A 22,491-nucleotide genomic window follows, 5' to 3' on the forward strand; every position below is an offset into this window, starting at 1 on the left:
CTTCCTCTCAAAGTCGTTAGTGTCATCTGTTAGCAATAAATAATGTGAATAGGAAATAATTGCATAAGGGAGATGGGGACTCAAATGATTTGGTCTATTCATTGATATTCACCTTCTAGTTGATTATCCTTTATTTCACAGGCCACTTCTTACAATGCATGTGCAGATTTATCTTGGAACTAATTACAGTCAGCATGTTGAGGGTATCTGAGATCTGAGTGATCCAGTTTAATAAAAACCTCAGGCAGAGTGCTGCTGTGCTTAAAATCAAGGGCATGTGATGGCTGTGGAGAGGTTTTTATTTGTTGTGCAACTTATACTTCAATGTTTTACACTTTTACACAGAATGCTTTTCTTAATATTACATGTGTGTTTCCTAATGTTTTTAAATCACTGTTTAATAAGTATGGGCAGATGGTGTCAGGTTGAAAAGATCAGCAAATACACTTTAAATGTGTCCTGTAACAAATGTACTAAAAGCCAAACATCTTAAATACAGAATAAACACAACCCGAGGGCTGGCAGGAATCATCAGTTCTCTGAGAGGTAAATGAGATGTTCCTAAACACAAATCTGCATCCAACACTTGACTTTCCTCACAGTGAGAAATAAGGCAGATTGAAAGTATTCAGTATCAAATCAAATGAGAAGCTTTTTCTGCATCTATAGTGCATTTATATAATGATTAAAGGAAAAGTAAATGAATAAATAAATAAACGTATATTATGACACATCTTTAAATGAAAGTGTTAAATTACTTTGTTTTGCACAAGTGTTTGTGTGAGCTGCTGGAAGATCCAAAGCACTACACACTGATCCGTTTGTAACTTGTGCGCTGTGAGAAGTGTTTTTTCTACTCCCTGTTCTTGTTCATATAATTATCATTCATTGTAATGTTTTATCAGCAGTATTGTATGGAAGCCTGTTTGCGCCACAGGAAAAAAAAGAAGAAATCCTGTAAGTCAATATATTGACTTAGCTATCTCAATATATTGACTTACTATCTCAATATATTGACTTAGCTATCTCAATATAATGAGTTATATATATTTTTTTTATTGAAACAATTATGTGAAATACAGAATAAGGCACATAGACATCAATGTTCATCATATAAGCGGTACAACTTCATATTGAGGTACACAAATTAACCATCAACTAGTTGTTAATTAACATGCATATTAGCAGTATATTGGCTCTTTATTAGTCATTATAAAACACTTACTAATGCCTTATTCTACATGACCATATTCTACAAGTAATATGTGTGTGTTACACTTGCATGTATGAGATCATTAAGTGCCTTGTAACTTCTGTGTTATAGGTTCACTCCGTTTGAATGTCAGTGGACTGCAAATAAGTCAATAAAGGAGCATGGCTGCTCATTCCCTGGCTCTCAAAATAGTTTGGCTGGCTGTTTAATCTATGTTCACACTGAGACAGTACAACACATAGAGAGAACAGTACACCTGTTGTGTAAGTACATACAAGCAGGTCACACAGTATGATCACAAATACATAACATTTGTTAAAAATCTATTTTATTAAAAAGTACAGGCTGCATATGTGTTCTCAGCCTTGGAGAAACTTGACATGTTTTGGTACATGTGTCTGAACCTCTCTTCAGTGGTTCATTAATAAAACAGATATTTCAACGGGAGCCTACTTTGTTCATGTACTGTTGAGGTTAATTGCAGTAGTTGTGTGCTATAATGTATTTACAAAGTGTGAAGAGGAGGCAACTTTGGAATAGGGAACCTGTTCAGGTCAATTATGGCGCATTTCCACTACAGCGCGGAGCGCGGTTTAAGCGTGCCGTGCACGCCCCGTTTTTGGTTGTGTTTCCACTACACGTAGTACCAGCTAGTGGGTACTATTTCACAGTTTTTCTGGCCCCATAAAATCGCGGTTCTTAGCGGGCCGACAACCAGGCTGAGTCGGGCTGAGTATGCTAAACTAGAGAGAGAATCGCTGGCAAGGGGGCTACAACTACAAGAAAATGAACATATTTGACCGTGATTTAATTGTAATACACGTTTCAAAATGATGCCGAAGTAACAACATACTGATACCGGTTAGTAAAAACCATGAATTAATGCTTTGACAAGTCTGCAGACAGACGGCAGGCGAAACACCTTTTAAAATGCGTGGTGTCTAAATGGGGATCGTCTAAGCTAATGTTGTATATGCTCCGACCGTCCACAGTCCAAACTACAAAAGCGTTCGTTTGTCACAAAATAAATTACACTTGTTTGACTTAGATTTGAGGGCAGGGGCTTGAGCATGATGTAATTATGTTATCTATCACATTCGCTAACCTGTCAGTCTTTAAATTCTTTAAACAGCTCTGGATGCCGGTCGGCGAGGTGCTTAGCCAAGTTTGATGTGTTGGCTCCCTTGGTTTGCAGGGATCTAAAACATGTCTTACAGACAGGCCTCGTGGTGCCCGTAGGCTTGCCATCACTGTCAGAGATATAGCTAAAATACTTCCAAATTTAGCTTCTGGCGTCTTTTTTGTCAACAAACCGAGGCGCAGCGGCAGTTGCACTCCCACTTGCAGCCATGCTTCTCGTTTTCTCACATGCTCTGGCAGCTAGCGCTTGCACGAGAGAGGGGAGGCAGGGACTCCAGGCACGGCTGCAGTGCAGGGAGTGGAAGCAGAGCGCTGAACACACGGCTCTTATTAAAACAGCGCTTTCTCACCGGAGTACTTTCCCCCGTCATTCTTAAAGTACCGATACTAATGAAACGGAGGAATCGTAACGTTTTTAACGGCAGGGTATCGCGGTACCTTTCAAGTATCGGTACACCGTGCAACACGACTATAGTTACTGCCCCAGCTACTAAACTGTAATGGAAACGCAGCATAAAGTGAGCCTGTCCTAACAAGGCCTAACTATACAGATGTAGCGATTCATTTCAGACAGTTTGAAACGCAAGGGCCGTGATTGGTACGTGATCTGCCCTCGCTCAAGGGAAAACCTCCAGCTTGACTTGAGACCGCCCCCGTGATAGATAAATGTAATTATAATGAAGCCAGCTGCAATGGATCATTGATCCACCAGGGGGTGCAGTGGGGTTCCACACTGGAGCTCATGTGAAATAAAGTCAGATACAGTACGCTGGATGTACAGCGGAACTTTGTTAAGATGCATATATCACGGATATCATACTACTGTGGTAATCATTTACAAAACATCAACCATGTTGTTATTTAACAAAATAATTTTGTTATTCGAAAAAAACGAACGGGAGGAAATGCAGCCCGGCTCTCGATTTTTAATCCTAATTTAATCATCATCTTCACCACGATCATTTATGTTTATGTTCGCCGAATTGACATGAAATCACTGAAACATATGAATATACTGTATTCAACTTCATTAAAATTGTATTAACGTGCCTAAACTCAGTAATTCACCAAAAATATGTATATTTTAATGGAGCTTCGTTGGTCGATCAGGATCCCAAAGCGTAGCGGAGGGATCCTCCAGATTTTCCCCATAAGGAACAAGTCGCTGCAAATTATCCCGCTTATTACATGGCCACATTCTCAACAAAGTAACGACATGACTCCCAATATTAATTGAAATGCTTTTATGGATTTAGAAAATGTTTTTATTGATTAAAAAAATTGTTGTATGAATTGATTTAAATTGACATGCATCCGCTAAGAAAAATAGTCCGTTGTTACCGTTTTTTAAACAGTCTGAATGAAACGGCAGCTCTCAGCTGTTTATTTACACAACTAATGGCCCATCAACCACAGCTCTCTCCCCCCCTCCCCCCCTGATCTTTCTTCTCCAGCAGCTAAATTAACTGTAAGTTACTCTGAGTGACCATAGACTGTATGTGACAAGCTTACAGTTAGTGACGTAACAACACCTTAAAAGCTGGTGGGTTGAAAGCAATACGGGAGGTAAAAATAAGTAGAATAATTGTGATTTATTTTTTGTAGCTTTTATGTTTTTAGGTATAAAATGTTATGTAATTCAGGCTTATAGTTCACCCTTCTCTAAAAGCCTTCAACAATGACAATATTCATTGTAATTTAATAAATCCTTCCAACACACATTGTAAAAAATAGCCTACTGTAAGTTAAGAAATCATTCCAATATGTACATCTTCTGATGTAACAACAATAACATTATAAATAGTAACATAGCTGAACATGGTATTGCACATTTAGCTTTGAGAGTTACTGACCTGAGATGTTTTTATTACATGAATTAAGGTGACTGAGGCTTTTTAACATACAGGGATGCAAACTCATCAGCTATGAAAAAGGTGACAAGGATCCGAGCCCCCGGCTCGCCCACCCCACGGAATGACAGAGGATTTTAGCAGTCAGAACAACTAAAGCAGCAGTGTTAATAATAACAGAAACGCCAAAGAGTCACATCTAAGCTACTTATAAAATGATCAAGTCAAAATGATCTACCTACTACAAAAAATGCAAAACATATATTTATTTATAAATATATTGAGGATTCTTTATATCGCATGAGCCAATATTGCACAACACAACACAATTAACTATGTACATTTTTTGTCATTACCCGAGTTTACTCTGATGACTTGCACTGAATTGAATCAGCCAGGGATGCATAGTCCGGACGGTAACTGCTTACAGCCAGCCTCAAGCACACTTCCAAATGTTCATCAGTCATGGTGGAACGTTACTTGGACTTGATGATCTTCATGTGGGAAAAGGCTGACTCACATAAATAAGTGGAGCCGAATAATGCTGTCAAGGAGGTAGCACATTTCCTCATGTTGGGGTACTTTACCTCTGTGAGTAAGTTCCAGAACTGTCCATGAGCTCTGGACTTCAGCTCAATGTCAGCTTGTAGTGTCAAAATCTCATCTTCCACTACAGAAGAGTTCAGGTGAAACAGTGTTGCAATTTTTGATGCGAGTGAATCAACCTCAGCATCTTCCCGAAAAGGATAGCACATGAATGTAGCGACTGGCTCGAGCAAAGAAAAGTCTTGAAAGCGTTTGTCAAACTCTGACAGACATTTGTCAATCTGCTCTGTGTAGCGTGCAGTGTCAAGTTGCACACAGGCCTTCCTTTGCATCTCCAGCTCTGACGCCAGGTTCTGGAAGTTTGCCAAATCATGGCGCTGCAGCTTTGAGGAGAGATGTTGCATCTTTCGTTTGAAAGCATTAACCGAGCTGATCATATTGATCACTGTTTTGTCTTTTCCTTGCAGCTGTAGATTAAGGTCATTCAACATGTTGGTCAGATCGGTTAAAAATGCCAAGTCTAACAGCCACTGACCGTCATTTAGTTGCGTGTATTCTGCATGTCCAGCTACACGGAAAAACTCCTTAATCTCCGGACAGAGCTCTCGAAATCTTTGCAGGAATTTCCCTCGACTAAGCCATCTCACGTCAGTGTGTAGCAACAACTCAGAGTGGTCGCAGTCAGCATTCTCCAGATGTGCACGGAATAGCCTTCTTTGAAGAGATCTGGCGCGAATAGAACAGGCGATCTTCGTTGCAACATCCATGATCTCTTTCATGTTGAGCATTTTAGCGCATAACACTTGTTGGTGGATTATGCAATGGTAATTTAGGAAGTCCGGGAAAGCATCGTCCTGCCTGCACTTTGCAATAAATCCATTCAAGCGGCCAACCATTGCGGGTGCTCCATCCGTGGTGATAGACATCAATTTGTACACTGGGAGCTGAGTTTTCGCGATAAAGTTTTTAAACGACTGAAATATGTCCTCTCCTCGCGTCTGTTCTTTCATGGGCAGTACTGTTAATAGCTCTTCTTTTGTAGTGATATCACTAAACACCATACGAATGAAAATGCACATCTGGGCTGTGTCACTCACGTCCGTTGATTCGTCCAACTGCAGTGAGAAACACTCGCAATCTCCAATGTCCTTCCAAAGTTGCTGGGTTAAATCCTCAGCCATGGCTTCACAGCGCCGTGTAACTGTGCTTCTTGACAGCTGGAGAGCTTTGATCGAAGATAATATTTCTGCCTTATTTTTAAAGTCTCGGAACAATGAGTCAGCTGCTTCAACGAATGCCTCTTTTACCATCTCTCCGTCTTGGAAGGACTTCTTGTTATTGACGATGATGTGACTCACCCGGAACGATGTTTCGGTGGCGGCTTTCGCTTTTGAAGTTTGTTGCGTGAAAAATGACTGCTGTCCGGACAACTGGGATTTCAGTTCCTTCACTTTTCTCTTTCTCAGCTCGCTTTTCGGCGGGAAGTCGGTGTCGTATTTTCCATGAACAGTCCGAAAATGCCGCTCCACATTCCCCTTCTTTGGTATTGCTATGGTAGACTGGCAGATGAGGCAAACGCACTTGGAAAATGTCATCGTGAAAAAAAAGTCCTCCTCCCATTCCGTATGAAAGTTATACGTTTTTTTCTTCTTACTTGGTCCAGCTACCTCACTCATTTTTATACCCTTTCATAGGTTTGAGAGAAAAAACCAAAGGCTGAAAACTGGCCGTAACTCGCTGACAAGCTTGCTAGTTAGTTAGCACTTAGCGCAGTTGTTTGCTCATGCGCAGTGACCTAAGTGTCAGACAAAATTCAGATGTCATCTGACTGGCTGCCCTGTATATCAATCAAAAGACGGGATGGATGATAGGTTGACGTCAATTTTTTTAATGTCACGCGATCTACCAATAATACCTTTGGGATCGACTGGTAGATCGCGATCGACGTATTGAGCACCCCTGGGGTAAAGTAACTAAGTTCATTAACTCAACAAGTACTATACTTGGGCACAATTTTGAGAAACTTGTAATTTATTTAAGTATTTCAATGTTTTGCTACTTTGTTCTTCTACTCCACTACAGTTCAGAGGTACATGCTGTACTTTTCCTCCACTCCATGTATGTAATACCTTTAGTTACTTTACAGATGTGGATGAATGATGTGAAATATAATCAAGTGTTAATTCCGACTTTAGTCCCACCTGGAGTAAATCCACAAGCTACCCTGCAGTATACAAAGTCATTCAAACTAGCTGCACCTTTACCAGCTTTGAGAACACTTTCATGATCAATCATTATAAAACATATCATATCTATTATTCTGAAATGGACCAATCTGCACAATGACTACTTTTACTGTCGCAACTTTCACTATATTTTGATGATAATACTTTTCTACTTTTACTTGAGGAACATTTTGAATGCAGGACTTTTACTGTAACAAAGTATTCCTACATTCTGGAACTATTACTTTTACTCAAGTACAAGATCTGAGTACTTCTACTTTTACTCTAGTACAAGATCTGTGTGCTTCTACTTTTACTCAAGTACAAGATCTGAGTACTTCTACTTTTACTCAAGTACAAGACCTGAGTACTTCTACTTTTACTCAAGTACAAGACCTGAGTACTTCTACTTTTACTCAAGTACAAGATCTGAGTACTTCTACTTTTACTCAAGTACAATATATATATATACTTATACCACCTCTGTTTATAGCCTATGAAAAAAACTATTAGAAATAGAAGGCTAAAGCTAACGTTAGCAGATAGTGACAATGTATGCTAGCTAGCTAGCTCAACGATTCCTTAAATAATATTGCCACAGAAAAACTTTTCAGTTCACATCACGCTCTGCCGCTCCGACAGGGAGCTCTGCTCTGAACACCTGAACGGCCCGTTCTAACAGCTGTTCACCAGCGGTCCAGTCTGTGCAACAGTGACTCCGGACGCACAGTTAATATTAACGAACGCACCCGTAGGTAATGTAGCTGCTGAAGCTAGACCATCATTTCGGAGCAGCAGAGCCTTATTATACATCCATGAGCAGAGCCGACAGGCAGGAAGACTCGAGCACACAGCTCGTACTTCATTATAATATATAAAAAAAGAACACCATGCGTGTCATGATGGACCATAACAGCTCACGGCCGCAGATTACTCCGGGTCCCAGACCCCCCCATACCCCAAAAATATTTTTATTGCAGATCTACATGAATCACACAAACGACTTATTTTGGATTCAAAACGGCGAATTTCGCCGAAAGGTGACACGTTTGCATCACTGAACATAGACAGAGCCCAACTGAAACATAACATCTGAGATGTAACAACATAATACACTTTTTGGGGATGTGAGGAGTGAGGGACAAGGCTTAGAACGGGCGTGTCGCCTGGCAGGACAGGAGAGTGTGTGCACCAGTCTGCCTTGATCTATGAATTCATGTCCGTGACACTCACTGCTGCCCACAGCTGTTTTATAGAAGGAAATTCCTTCACTTCATGAAAGTGTTTTAACCACCAAACCTCTACACACACATGACGGGTGTTATTTTCCCCATAAGGAACAAGTCGCTGCAAATTATCCCGCTTATTACACGGCCACATTCTCAACAAAGTAACGACATGACTCCCAATATTAATTTAAATGCTTTTATGGATTTAGAAAATGTTTTTATTGATTAAAAAAATTGTTGTATGCATTGATTAAAAAAATTGTTGTATGTATTGATTTAAATTGACATGCATCCGCTAAGAAAAATAGTCCGTTGTCACCGTTTTTTAAACAGTCTGAATGAAACGGTAGCTCTCAGCTGTGTATTTACACAACTAATGGCCCATCAACCACAGCTCTCTCCCCCCCTCCCCCCTTGATCTTTCTTCTCCAACAGCTAAATTAACGGTAGGTTACTCTGAGTGACAAGCTTACAGTTAGACACAACACTGTCATTGCAAGTGACCCTCAGTTAGTTGACTTTTATGTTCAACTGCTAAATTCGTTACTGATAAAAAAGGGCTTCTACTGTACCTAATTACCTTAACACTAGAACCGCCAGAGGTTTTTGTATAGGCCTACCTAAACCCGTCAAATCCCGCTATTAGAATGCAATTTTTAACAACATAGGGTGCTACATAACACACTTTCAGGAAAAGTCACGGACTGGGAGACTTTAATATTTTATTGAAAAAAAGTTACATTGCACACACACATCACACATCACACAAATTGACCCGATTGGCAGTTCTAGTGTTAAATAAACTCACTAATTAATTAAACCAGTTCAATACGCATTATTCTTATTCTTATCATTCTTTATGAGCGCAGAAATAGTCTTAAAATCAGATCTGTTTTTTAAATGAAATCTGACGGCAGGCAGTTAGCTCTGATCACCTAGGATAAATGCGCCGCACCTAATCGCTGGCCATTCAGCCACAGACACTGTTCGAAATGGGGGGGAGCTAGGGGGAGCTTGGCTTGGGGGAGCCCAAAACAATCGTGCATATTTGTGTCACACAGATTAGAAATGTTGAGTTTCTGTAAATAACAGTTCTTGAAATAAATAATAGTTATTGTTCATTACAGTTTCTGAATATTTGTTTTATATTTGTGAATATGTCTGGGTGTTGCCATCTGTACATGGCGGCGCTGCATTCTTACTTACGTTGCTATGGTTATGGCGGTGATGCTGGCGTGGTATTTGAAATGTTCATATTGATATTTTTTTAACTCTGGCTTTGTAATACAAAATATGGCAAAACGAAAACAGCCAAGCGTCACAGCTTTTGGATTCACAAGCAAAGAAGCGAATGAGTAAAAATGACAACGTGAACGGAAAACAACTTTTAGTTGGCCGGCTGTAAGCGGCGTTAGGGTCGAGCTTGACAGCTCCACACTGAGGGAGAGGCCTGCCGATGCGGAGCCTGAAGAGGCTTCAACAACGGCCACCTCGCCGGCATAGTGACACCGTCTGTATTAGTTGAAGAGTGTTTTTATAGCAATTGATCGCATCCGCGCTGCTGCGCCAGTCAACAGAGCGTGCGTGTGACATATTTAGTAGCAGGATGTGCTCTGAAAAATAGGGCTCCCCGAAAGCAAATGGGTAATTCGAAAACTGACAGAGCTCCCTCCTACAAATCAAACTGTAGACGGTGTGAAAGCACCTATTGTTTTAAATAATGGTCGGAATGTGACCTGTGAGCCTTCTGAATTACCGTGGGACAACACATTCTAAACTAAAATGTTCAATCAATAAAGTAACATCTTATCTTATCTTAATAATATCTTCATATTAATAATAATAATAAATCATACAGTATGTGTCCGAAAGGGAGCAGGAGGAAGCAAACACAAAAATATACAAAAAATATACTGCATATTAAAGCAAACGATTTTAAAGGTTAAAGTATGAGCATAACAAATAAAGAAGTGTAATGTAAACATTTACATTGTAATTATGATTATTTAATATATAAAGACTATATATTATTGCATTATTTACCATCCTGTGATCTCCATTATGTAATGCATAGAGTCTGCGTTGTGGCTGAGGTAAAGTGTCAGTAGGGGGGGGGCGCGCCTTGTTGAGGTGGCGAGAGGTTTTGGTCCTGATGGAGAGAGGTTCTGGTCCTGATGGAGAAAGGTTCTGGTCCTGATGGAGAGAGGTTTTGGTCCTGATGGAGAGAGGTTTTGGTCCTGATGGAGAGAGGTTCTGGTCCTGATGGAGACAGGTTCTGGTCCTGATGGAGACAGGTTCTGGTTCTGATGGAGAGAGGTTCTGGTCCTGATGGAGAGAGGTTTTGGTCCTGATGGAGCGCAGCCTCCAGCCAGAGGGTTGTGTTGAAGGCAGAGCTGAAGTCCACAAACAGGATCCTGGCGTAGGTTCCTGCTGTGTCCAGGTGCTGGAGGAGGAAGTGAAGTGATAACTATTAGTAAACCATAATGATGGATGTTATTATCAGCAGCTGCCAATAGATCCCCTAAATCTTGAATGATGGACCTTTGAAGCGCACACACACAAACACACACACACACACACACACACACACACACACACACACACGTTATTGAGAGCATCCCAAGGGCATTGATTATTTCATAAGTTTAGAAGGGGGGAACATAGTCTAACAACAGTTAGCTTTTGTTCATTTTACCTCGAGCCAAACTTGTGAGACTTGTTTCTGAAATCCCTTTCTCTTAAAGTGAATACATAAAAAATAAAACAATGGAGCTTACCCTAAAACTAACATGACGTAGTCCATAAATGAGGTAAGGGTGGGAACAATCAAATGCACCCTCCCAGGCACTGCGTGTTAGCGAAGTACAACTGGGATTTCGAAGAGGAAGATATGCTAGGTCAATTCTTAATAAAAAAGAAAAACCAACAAATGGAGCACTTGAGTTTTCATTAGCAGCCCCTAGCTACAGCTGCAGAGCTTTGGTCAACACCACTAACAGTCTATTTCCTTAAAATGGTACATGCTGAATCTATATTTTTATCTTCAGGTGATTACATCTGCATAATGTTGTCCCTGTACAATAAGATTCGAGCATTTTGTAATCCAGTGAGGAAATTCAAGACCAGTAAATATTGATTGATTAAACAACACTAAATAAAATGTTAGTGTTTTCTTCAAACTCAGACTCTCTGTTGTGGCTGTACCTAAAAGACAAAACAAGTGTCTGATGATCTTTGTTGAACAAGGTCTGATTGTCCTGTACAATGTGGGGTCTTTTTAAATACTTTACACACACATTCAATATTATGTTAGACACAAGTTAATTATTACTCACATATCAAAGTCTTTCCATCTGCAAGATTTTAGAATAGCTGGGTGCTGCCTGGAGAGACTGATGAGGGACACAGGCTGGCGTCAGCAACTTTCCACACAAAGCCATCACATCTTCTCTTCCATAGTCCTCACTGTCCACTGGTGCTCTGTCAAAAGAGTGAACATCACAGCTGTCATGTTAACCCTTTGTTACACAACATACAACCAACATGTGTCAAAAGTGACCCGAATTAGTTTTAATTGTAAATATCTTTGCAATAAATTACTTAACTTAACCATTCAGGATTCCAGGTATTTCTCAATTAACCTGTTTTGGATCAACACCAATTCTAATTTTTCCCTTTCTTACTTTTTGAATAAAAATCATGTTTTTATCACTACACTTCTCAGGCACAACATGGGTCCAACATTACCCGTATTCTTTTGCTATGTTATTTCATGCATGGCTGAGTGTTTCTTTACTATACATTCTCAAAAATAATTAATTTTAGCAGTAATTTGGAACAAGCATGTATGATGTAGTAATACAAAAACTATGTTAGTTCCAGAGCTCTCAAGTCTCACGCATTTGGCGTGAGACACACGCATTTCACTCCATTCACACGCTCACACGCCACACATTGTATTTCTCACGCAGAGATTTCTTTCCAGGGTACCGCCCACCAGTTGACATTCGCGATACAAAGGGCGTCATGGGAACTTCGAGGGGAGCCAGAAGTTGGAGTACCAAACACCGCTGCCAAAATCTCACTCTGACCTCTGTTCAAAACTTGAGAGCCCTGTAGTTCACACAGTGTGACATTAGCTAGTCATGTTAGCTTGTAATATATAGAGCAGAGCTAACTAGCAAGTTAGCCGAACGTTAGCGGTTAGCTGTTTATGCTATGCTAGCTGTTGGCTACTGAACATTAACAAACTAGATTCCGCTGTAAGAAAACTGTGAAACTTTACATTAAACTTGGCGACAACACTGTGACACCCCGCTGCATGTTTATGTGTAATTCTCCCGTATTGGAGACGAGAGGGTGGCGCAGCACTGCAATAAGCTGTACGCTAACGTTAGCAGCCACCTGTTAAGCTAGGTTTCCCGTGCAACATCTTGCAAGAAACAGCATCTCAGGGCTTCTTAACATTTAACAACCTATTAATGATGCATACCAACTTAACGGGAAGAAACTCCGCTGACTAGAAGAAGAAACGTAACCTTAAATAACAAATAAAACATTCACAAACTAAGGATTATCTAAATACATGTTTCACTCCATTACAGTTGCAGGACTCACCAGATCTCAAGTCTTCTGTTCTTTGTTGACGTCCCGATGCTCATATTTAACGTGTAGATGTAAAACGATCCCGATATTAATCCATAAACTCCTGCAGCAAACATACAGACAGACAGCTGTAGCTCCAGCAGGAGGAGACCCGCTCAAACTGAAGTGGATGTTTCAAATGTGAACGACAGGCGCGGACAGTTCTCATTTGTAGGTTTCTTCGATTACATTTATATTAACCAATCAGGAGTGTTGTGGACTCATTCCAAACATGGCTGAATTCTATTTCAAGTACCGCAGCTCTGACTGTCGGCCAGAATCCGAAGACCATACATTATACTGTAAAACTAAGGTTTATATATTGGCCAATGGAAAAAAAAAACACAGCAACAGAACACATAAATAAAACAAGGATAACTGTGATTTATTGTTGAGTAAACAACAGTGTGTGTTTTAAACCTTGGTCCTCCCTGCAGAGATTTCTCCACTTTCTATGCTTTTAACTTTTTTTAATGATATTTTCAACTGTAGATGTTTACAATATAGTAAGTTAGGAATTTAATGAAAACATATTTATTTACTTTTTTTTCAACACAACGGAAACCAGGGGACACTAAAAAGTGACGCACACAGCTGGGAGACCAGGGGACACTAAAAAGTGACGCACACAACTGGGAGACCAGGAGACACTAAAAAGTGACACACACAGCTGGGACCGGAGCGCTTGGTGATGTTCAGGATTATGAAGCTGGACAACTGTCTCTGTTGTTGGAAACTTCCCTAAAATTCTGATGTTACTGCAGATCTGCTGTAAACTAGCTAGCTAACTTAGCTAACCTAGTCATTACAAATATAGTGACGAAAGACTTAGTTATGAAACACCTTTCAGGTTTAGTTTTGGAAACAATCTTATACGGAGTGAAATATACTAGTATTATGAATGGGTATAAAGCATTCATATTTGGAAATCGGTCAAAATTGATTGAAATTGGTCACTTCTAAATGTCAGCGCTGGCTGGAAAGACAGTAGTACAAGTTATAAACTATACTCTTCAATCCTGACCATATCGTTTTTATTGCTAACATATTGCGAATGATTGCCCATTCACACATTTATTTGTAGTTGTTTGTGGACCACTTCTCCAATGAAAGTTAAATGTTCAGTCTCATTTCACCTCTGGTGTTGGTGTCCACCTTCTCACGACATAAATATCCTGTTCTTAAGCTGCTCAATGCTTCCAAATGTACACCAGCTAGGTGCTAACCCTTTCTGTTGGCTCGTTGGTGCTATTAACGGTTGCACACCAAAACAGAACAACGAGCTGAGAGTAAGTGCAGAGTTGTTTGATCATTCACTGTGGGTCACTATGACAACACCCACCCAGGAAGACAAAGTTAACTAATACTTTTTTTGTATATAGAAATATTAATTAGCGCAGCTTTTAGGCTCTCCAGTGCAGTGGTGAAGCTTCACAACTGAATATGATGCCTAACATTAACGGAGGCCCAGGTGTTCAGCAATTATCCCCCGGGCGGTGTTGAGAGAGCATTCCAGATGGGCGAGAGGTCTAGCACACTATTAGGCTAAATTCTGACAGGATTAACATAAAAAAAAGACAGTGCTGATGATCAAAAGTGCACTCTACATGCCACTATGACACTAACCACAGTAGCAAAGAATGGAAGAACAGTAAACCCAAATTATTCTATTCCAATTCAGAATCTGACATTAATCTACACATTATAACGATTTAGATTGAATTACAGCATGAATGGATTTCTCTCTCCTCCTAGTCATTTTCCCCAGCTAGTAACCTTTAGAAGTAGTGCACTGCTCATGTAAAATTCAAACAGCCTTGCAGCCAGCAGCGTGGTCTGTCGGAGCCTGTTTGTATCCATTTTGCCATGCGTTCCTACCTGGGAGACAGGAGCCGTGGACATCTTGACACGTTGTTGAAACAGAACACTCAGTATGCGGTTTTGCTGCTCCAAGTCAAACACACGGGTCCGCAGCTTCACACACTCCTCTTTCAAGTCCTAGAGGAGGACAAGAATGGACTGATAAGTGCGACTGATGGGGTATTTCAGAGACCTAAATGTGTAACTGATGCTAATGTAAGAGGAACAGGACACAATGCTGTGTTCATAGTGACAGTTCTCTAAAAGCTGGTCCACAGTATTACATTGCATTTAGCTGACGCTTTTATCCAAAGCAACTTACAATAAGTGCATTCGACCAAGAAGATATAAACTTGAAGAAAACAGAATCATATAAGTACATCAGGTTTCATAGAGCTAAAAAATGTCAAGTGCTACTCAACTGGCTTTAGATAAGCCAGTCCTTTATTAGTATATAAGTGCTTTGTTAATAATTGTATTGCTCGAAGTGGAGTCGAAAGAGATTAGTTTTCAGTCTGCGCCGGAAGATGTGTAAGCTTTCTGCTGTCCGGAATTCAATGGGGAGCTCATTCCACAATTTTGGAGCCAGGATAGCAAACCCACTTGTTTTTGCTGATGCGGGTGCAGCGAGCCGTTTGGCTGATGCAGAGCGGAGTGCACGTGCTGGGGTGTACGGTTTAACCATGTCCTGGATGTAGGAGGGGACAGGCCCAGATCCATTCACAGCATGGTACGCGAGTACCATTGTCTTGAAGTGGATTCTAGCAGTTACTGGAAGCCAGTGAAGGGAGCGGAGGAGCAGCGTGGTGTGGGAACATTTAGGAAGGTTGAAGACCAGACGAGCCGCTGCATTCTGGATGAGCTGCAGAGGTCGGATGGCACATGCAGGTAGACCAGCCAGGAGGGAGTTGCAGTAGTCTAGGCGTGAGATGACGAGAGCCTGGACCAGAACCTGCGTTGTTTTCTGGGTCAGCTGGGGACGTATCCTCCTGATGTTGTAAAGCGTGTATCTGCAGCAGCGGGTTGTAGCAGCGATGTTTGCAGTGAAGGACAGTTTGTTATCTAGGATAACACCCAGATTCCTTGCAGTCTGAGTCGGGGAAACAATAGAGGTGCCGATGTTGATTGTTAGGTCAAGAGTGGGACAATCTTTTCCCGGAAGGAAAAGCAGTTCAGTCTTGTCAAGGTTGAGCTTGAGGTGGTGAGCAGACATCCACTGAGAGATGTCAGCTAGACAAGCAGAGATGCGTGCGACGACCTGGGTCTCTGATCGGGGAAAGGACAGAATTAATTGGGTGTCGTCAGCGTAGCAGTGGTATGAAAAACCATGCGAGCTAGTGACTGATCCGAGCGAGTTTGTGTACAGAGAGAAGAGGAGGGGACCAAGGACAGAGCCCTGAGGGACCCCTGTAGTTAATTGACAAGGGTCAGACTCGGACCCTCTCCAAGTAACCCTGTAGGTGCGGTCTTCGAGGTATGAGGTGAGGAGGGAAAGTGCAGAGCCTGAAACTCCAAGTTCTTGGAGAGTGCGAAGGAGGATCTTATGGTTCACCATGTCGAATGCAGCAGACAGGTCCAGAAAGATGGAGAGGGAGGCTGCTTTAGCCGTGTGCAGTTCCTCAAAGACAGCAAGGAGAGCAGTTTCTGTTGAGTGACCTGCCTTGAAACCAGACTGGTGCGGATCCAGAAGGTTGTTCTGATGGAGATAACAGGAGAGTTGTTTAAAGACAGCGCGTTCAAGTGTTTTAGACAGGAACGGGAGGAGAGAGATAGGCCTGTAGTTTATAACATCAGACGGGTTGAGAGTGGGTTTCTTTAGGAGAGGGTTTACTCTTGCCTCCTTGAGACTGTTTGGAAAGTGACCAGAAGTTAGAGAAGTGTTGATGAAATGGGTGAGAAACGGTAGAATATCAGGAGCGATAGTCTGAAGGAGGTTTGAGGGGATAGGGTCCAGAGCACAGGTGGTAGGACGGGCAGAAGTAATGAGGGTAAGAACCTCACTTGGAGAGAGAGGGGAAAAGGAGGTTAGTGTGTGGGTGAAAGGTGGGTCTGGTGACCCAGCGGTGAGTAAAGGTGAGTCAGAAAAAGAAGAGCGAATATCATCAACCTTTTTTTCAAAGTAGTTAACAAAGTCTCTTGACAGAAGGGAGGAGGGGGAAGGGGCTTTGGGGGGGTCCAAGAGGGTGGAGAAGATGGAAAATAGCTTTTGGGGATTGGAATAGGAAGATTGGATCTTATCTTGAAAGAAAGTGCTTTTTGCCTGAGAGATGGAAGCAGAGAAAGAGGAGAGGAGAGCCTGATAGGTTAGGAGGTCGTCATGGTGTTTGGATTTCCACCGTTTCCGCTCTGCTGCCCGAAGGATGTTTCTATTAGCACGCAGTGCATCATTTAGCCAGGGAGCCGGAGGGGACTGACGAGCCTGCCGAGATGTGAGAGGACAGAGAGAGTCCAGAGAGGATGAGAGAGTAGAGAGGAGAGTTTCTGCAGCAGAGTTTGGAGGCAGAAGTTGGAACGAGTCAGAGGAAGGGAGGGCTGAGAGCACCGATGAGGCAAAGGTAGAGGGGGAGAGGGAACGGAGGTTACGGCGGACAGGTGCAGGATGACAAGAGATTAGTTTGTTATGTTTGGAAAGGGGTAGAGAGAATGAAATGAAAAAGTGATCGGATGTGTGAAACGGGTTTACAGAGAGGTTAGAAGTATTGCAGTTCCTTGAGAATATGAGATCAAGGACATTGCCAGCGTTATGAGTTGGTGGGGATGGAGACAGTGAGAAAGCAAAGGTGGTTAACAGAGATGTTAGTTCGTCTATCTTCCCTGTCTGGAGGTTGAAGTCTCCGAGAAGTACAGCGGGAGGGCCAGTTTCAGGGATGTGTGAGAGGAGATTATCTAACTCCTCCAAGAAGTCCCCCAATGTTATGCACACCACTTGTTCAGTATGCCAAAGCAGGGGTTCCCAAAGTGGGGGTCGCGACTGATGATTACAAAATAAAAATGGAAAATTTAAATAAAAAATAAATTAAAAAAATGGATAAATATGCTTGATAATTTTTGTTTTGTTATTATTATTAATAATAACTTTTGCATAGACATTTTTTTCTTTGACAATCCACTGGCGCAGTGTTTCTCAAACGTTTCCTTTTTTTCCTGAAACTAATTAACTCCCCCCCCCCCCCCCCCCCCCCATCGACAGGGGGTCACCAGTCTCTGGCACTGTTATTTTGGGGGTCACGGGCTGAAAAGTTTGGGAACTCCTGTGCTAAAGAGCAAGTGTGGATTACAAGTGTGGCTTATTATTGGAATGTTTCTTCCACATTTATGCAGAGGTGGAATAAATCATTTTTTAGAAATCAGAAGCAAGACTATTAACGTTCAAGTCCAAAACATTTTGGTCCATCAAAAGTATTGCCACTTTGGAATTTAACAAATACAAGTGGTATGATACGTTTACAGAAATAGTCAATATTTTTGTGTGTTTCTTAACTTTTCCAGCAAACTGGTTGGATGCGCCTTACACAGTTCAGATTCTCAGTATGCTTTGCTGTCAGTGTTAAGGTTAAATCTCAGAGATATTTTCTATTTTGTCTGTCTGCTGGTTTGCAATGACAAACATAGCTTCTTGTGAGAAAATAAAGAGATGTATTACACATGTAATCATACATGACATGCATTATAATGAGAATATAAGATTTTATTTTATTGTCATAGTAGAACATGAGATGAGAAATGAAGTGCTGCTAATCATTGTTATTGTTATTGACATACAGTATAGTCACTAGTTGTGAAGGTCACCATTTCTCTGACCGACTATAATGGCTGACTGGATGCAGGATGTAGAGACAGACTCACCTTCTGTGTGAGCAGTGCCTGGACCACCTGGTTGGCCACCTTGAAGAGACGTGAAAACACATATCTTAACATGCATCATCATGAGTCTGATCATTAGAGTGGACTTCAGAGGAACTGTGAGAGGCAGAGCGATTGTAAAACAAAGTGACCCTCTACAAACACCATCAGAGAGAATGAGAGGCATGTAAGGTCCTGTGAGGACACACTGACAGCGGGTTGCATCACAAAATCAGATTTAGTATATTCTCCCAGCGGCTGCCTGCAATAAGTACATCTAACTTCTCAGCACATAAATAAACCAAAATATAGTCATAAAAAACATTTTCTCAAAGTTTGACCTGATCAATTGCTAATATTTAGAAGGGTTTAATCGCGATAAAATATATATTTTTTTTACATCAATAAATCATTATGACATCCATCTGTTGTGTGAAAGTTTAGTTTTTCTTCAGCAAGTAGCTGTGTTCTAAGCAGGATAATCTACACAGCCGCTCTTCACTGCTTGTTTTTTTTGTTGGTGATGAAAAGTGTGAGTTAATAATAACTACAAGTGTGTGTCGATTCCCCTCCTGACACACTGATAAACACTGATCATGCATTTAACTGGCTGATCTCAGACCGTGTGATATAACTAAGATAATTAGAATGATCAAATGTTTATATTCTTAATCTGAAATGCCTTTTCCCTGTTTCTTATATCTCTGAAGCACCTGCATCTTTAATACTGTAAGATGAGCAGCAGGAGCCATGCATCCCACAGCTGGAACCTGAAATGTCTGTCCTCATCCAGAATATGTAAAATCTCATGGGCAGCAATCTCCATGGTAACAAGCCCATTAGTAAAGCCTGCTTCAAAGATAGAGTGCAGCAGCCTTGGTGGCAGGAGAGGGGGGGATAGAGAGGGGGGTGGGATAGAGAGGGGGCGGATAGAGAGGGAGAACGATGGAGAGACATTCAGACACTCGGTTGTCTGTCTTCAACTGGGAATGTCTTCTCTTGCCTCTCCCCCATGGACCACACTAACCTCACCTGTACCAGAGGGTGGATCTTAACCAGCAAGAGTCTGAGTCCTGACGAACAGATTACCTTGTCTCGCCGGAAGTAAAACATTCAAGTTTTTAGAGTTATATTTTTTATTTATGTATTTATTATTTATTATTATTAAGTATTGCCAGTTCTACACAACCCTCAGAATATTTTTGCACATTTTGTACACAAGCTACCTCCCCACTATCTACACATCTTTCCACAGTGCTCCACATATTTTGTTATAATTTGCAATAATATATTTTATGTAGATTTTTGGTACATCCAGATTTGATGTAAATAACTTTCTATATCTTAATGTATGATACATTTTTGTTGTTTTTCTTACTTGTTATCTTCTTTGACTGTCTTTATGTATGCAACATATAAACGAGCAAATTCCTTGTACGTGTAAACCTATTTGGCATTAAACTTGTTTCTGATTCTGATTTCTATTTCCTTCGATACCACTCTCTAATCGTGTAAGAAAGGAGCCATTCACACACTTTATCTTGATTTTTTAAGGTGTACAAAAAGATAGATGTGAATACTGATGTTTAATCACAGTCCATCCTGGTTACATATATGTGTGTAGAGTGACAATGCTTCCTGCTGTAAATCAGTTCTGACCTAGACTGTATCGTTCTGACAGCAGATACAGCCAGTAGGGATATGGGACATTTCAATTAAAATATAAATATAGAATACTATGGTTTACATGACAGAATTAGTTTGTGCTGTGAGATCAGGAACACTCACCTCATCGAGACAGCGTTCATACTGCTTCCTCTGAGTGTCGTTCTCCATGGACAGAGCAGAGTTTTCAGCCTGTACACAAAGCACAGACATGATTACAGTCATTTCCAATTCTGTTAAAAAGTTTTAGAGGTATGGTTTCACATCTCTGCTGAGAGTCTAATAAACACGATACATAATATGGTCATACCTTCATAAAATAAATGTGTTATAATACCCATGAGCTGTGATGATAATATCTCCTCTTACTCAGGCAGAGCAGCAGACAGAGAGATAGATCAAGAGTTTCTCTCCCGGTGGCGCTCACGCTTTTCAGCTTCACTGGAGGAAGATGGTTCTAAATGAATGGTGCTCTTAATTTCAGGCATCCCAGCTCCATCCCGTAGACCTTCACTGTGTCTGTTCGGCTCACTGCAGGCCCCCCCAGGTATAACTCAATTACTTCCAGAGGTTTTGCACCACGGGATACAAAAACCATTCTGGGAACTCAGGAGGTGACTTTCCACTGAAACGATTCATCCAGTAAATCTTAAAGGCTAGGCCACCTCAGATAGCTCGTGTACACTGAAGTGCTGAGGGCAGCTCCTCTGAACAACAGGTTCTCAGACACATCACTGGAGACTGTGTACTGCACCGACTCAATCAAAAATGACCTTTCCATACAACAAAACTGCATTATCAACTATGTAATTCAGGAAATACATTTGTTCAGGTTATGTTTTTGTGATGTCTCACACATTCTTAGAGCGAAGGTTAGGGTGGGTGGATGAGTCAACAAATGTGGGACTTTAACCAAGGATACAGCAGTTTGTGTCAAATATCAAGACAAAAGTCAACGTTGAGTTCATTTATATTAAGTTATCTAACAGACATACTTTTTTTAGGCCAAACCATGATATTTTACTAAACCTAACCTTACCACAATATACTGTAACTTACCCAACTACTTTAGTTTTGTTGCCATTTAGTCTTATTTCAATTTACAATATTATGCACGTTTTTAATACTTTTTAATACTCCATTACCTCCAAACATAATATAGAATCAGTTTGGTTGTATCGGAAACCTCATTTATTTTCACGATTACAGGCCTGTCCAACTAAACCCAGGTTAAAGGCCAAAGACAAATGCCTCAGTATTTCTGGTTCACTAGCTGGCTGCTGAAATGACAAAGATTATTTCCTAAAACCGATGGACCACACATCATGTTCTGGCTCAGTCTGTCCTGAGGAAGGATCAGCCTGAACGCTGCGCTGCTGTGTGTAAAGGTCAGGGGAGTCCAAGTTATGAGTTTGAACTTTAAGTGTTTGAGCCTTTTACAGTTACTTTGTGCTATGTGACCTCAGACTTGCTATTTGTGTACAGTAGCAGTACCCAACTCAGCATGATTATTAAACATGTTACACAGTAGATTCCAGTAAAACACATAAATAAATCATATGTCAATAAACACACTGTTTTTGCCTCTGCGGAATGTATTACTTTTTCAAAAAAATATCCCCAATGTTAAAATAAATCACTTACAAAGTTGTAAATGTGAGGCAGCATGTTTACCGCCATGCTCTCTGACCCTGTTTCTGCACAGTGAACACGGGCGGCAAATCAATCAAAGGGTTAGTCTCTGACAAATACTCGGGATATTCGTGGTTAAGGAGCTGAGAGGAGTCGGCGACTTTAAGTCACTCAACAAGAAAAAGCAGAGCAAGCTCAGTTTGTTTTTATTATTAATCTTTTCTCTCTTTCTGTGGTTCTTGGAGCAATTTTTTCTTCATTTGTTATGGTTGATTATACTGAAGGTACCCAAGTGTGCCATAATTACTGCAAAGTAGTTTCAAACTAAATGGAAAACCTTGTAATGTTTCTCCAGTTGAGCGTTAAAGTTCAATTACAAATGTGGGTAAAATAAAGGCATCCACCATGAAGAGGCAACGGCTCTACAAAATAGTGTACATTGTGGTTTTGCAGGCTTTCTTAAGTATTAGTGTATTAGTGTATCAGTATATTAACACACATCCTTTAAAAAAGTGGTGTGGGCATGTCCCCACTGACCTAACATAAAGGACGTCTCTGAGACAGTGAGATAAGCTACAACGTCAGCCCTGCTTTCTTACATTTATATTTATTTACATGTTGGCAAATTGGCACGGTACCACTTT

The 22,491-nt window shown here is 40.9% G+C and overlaps 1 protein-coding gene across 1 annotated transcript in view; it reads right to left on the reverse strand.

Moving 5' to 3' along the window:
- The window catches only part of LOC307029642 (nck-associated protein 5-like), a gene marked incomplete at its 5' end in the record, with an annotated part of 58,392 nt that extends 36,497 nt beyond the window's left edge, over nucleotides 1–21,895 (reverse strand). The window contains 4 exons of the mRNA XM_079665723.1: nucleotides 14,726–14,845; nucleotides 18,554–18,592; nucleotides 20,339–20,407; nucleotides 21,860–21,895. Coding sequence (XP_079521849.1) covers nucleotides 14,726–14,845; nucleotides 18,554–18,592; nucleotides 20,339–20,407; nucleotides 21,860–21,895 — 264 coding nt within the window. The remainder of the gene's footprint in view (nucleotides 1–14,725; nucleotides 14,846–18,553; nucleotides 18,593–20,338; nucleotides 20,408–21,859) is intronic.
- Between the last annotated feature and the right edge of the window lie 596 nt (nucleotides 21,896–22,491).

This window comes from Notothenia rossii (assembly GCF_949606895.1).
Source record: "Notothenia rossii genome assembly, chromosome: 2".
Taxonomy (NCBI): domain Eukaryota; kingdom Metazoa; phylum Chordata; class Actinopteri; order Perciformes; family Nototheniidae; genus Notothenia; species Notothenia rossii.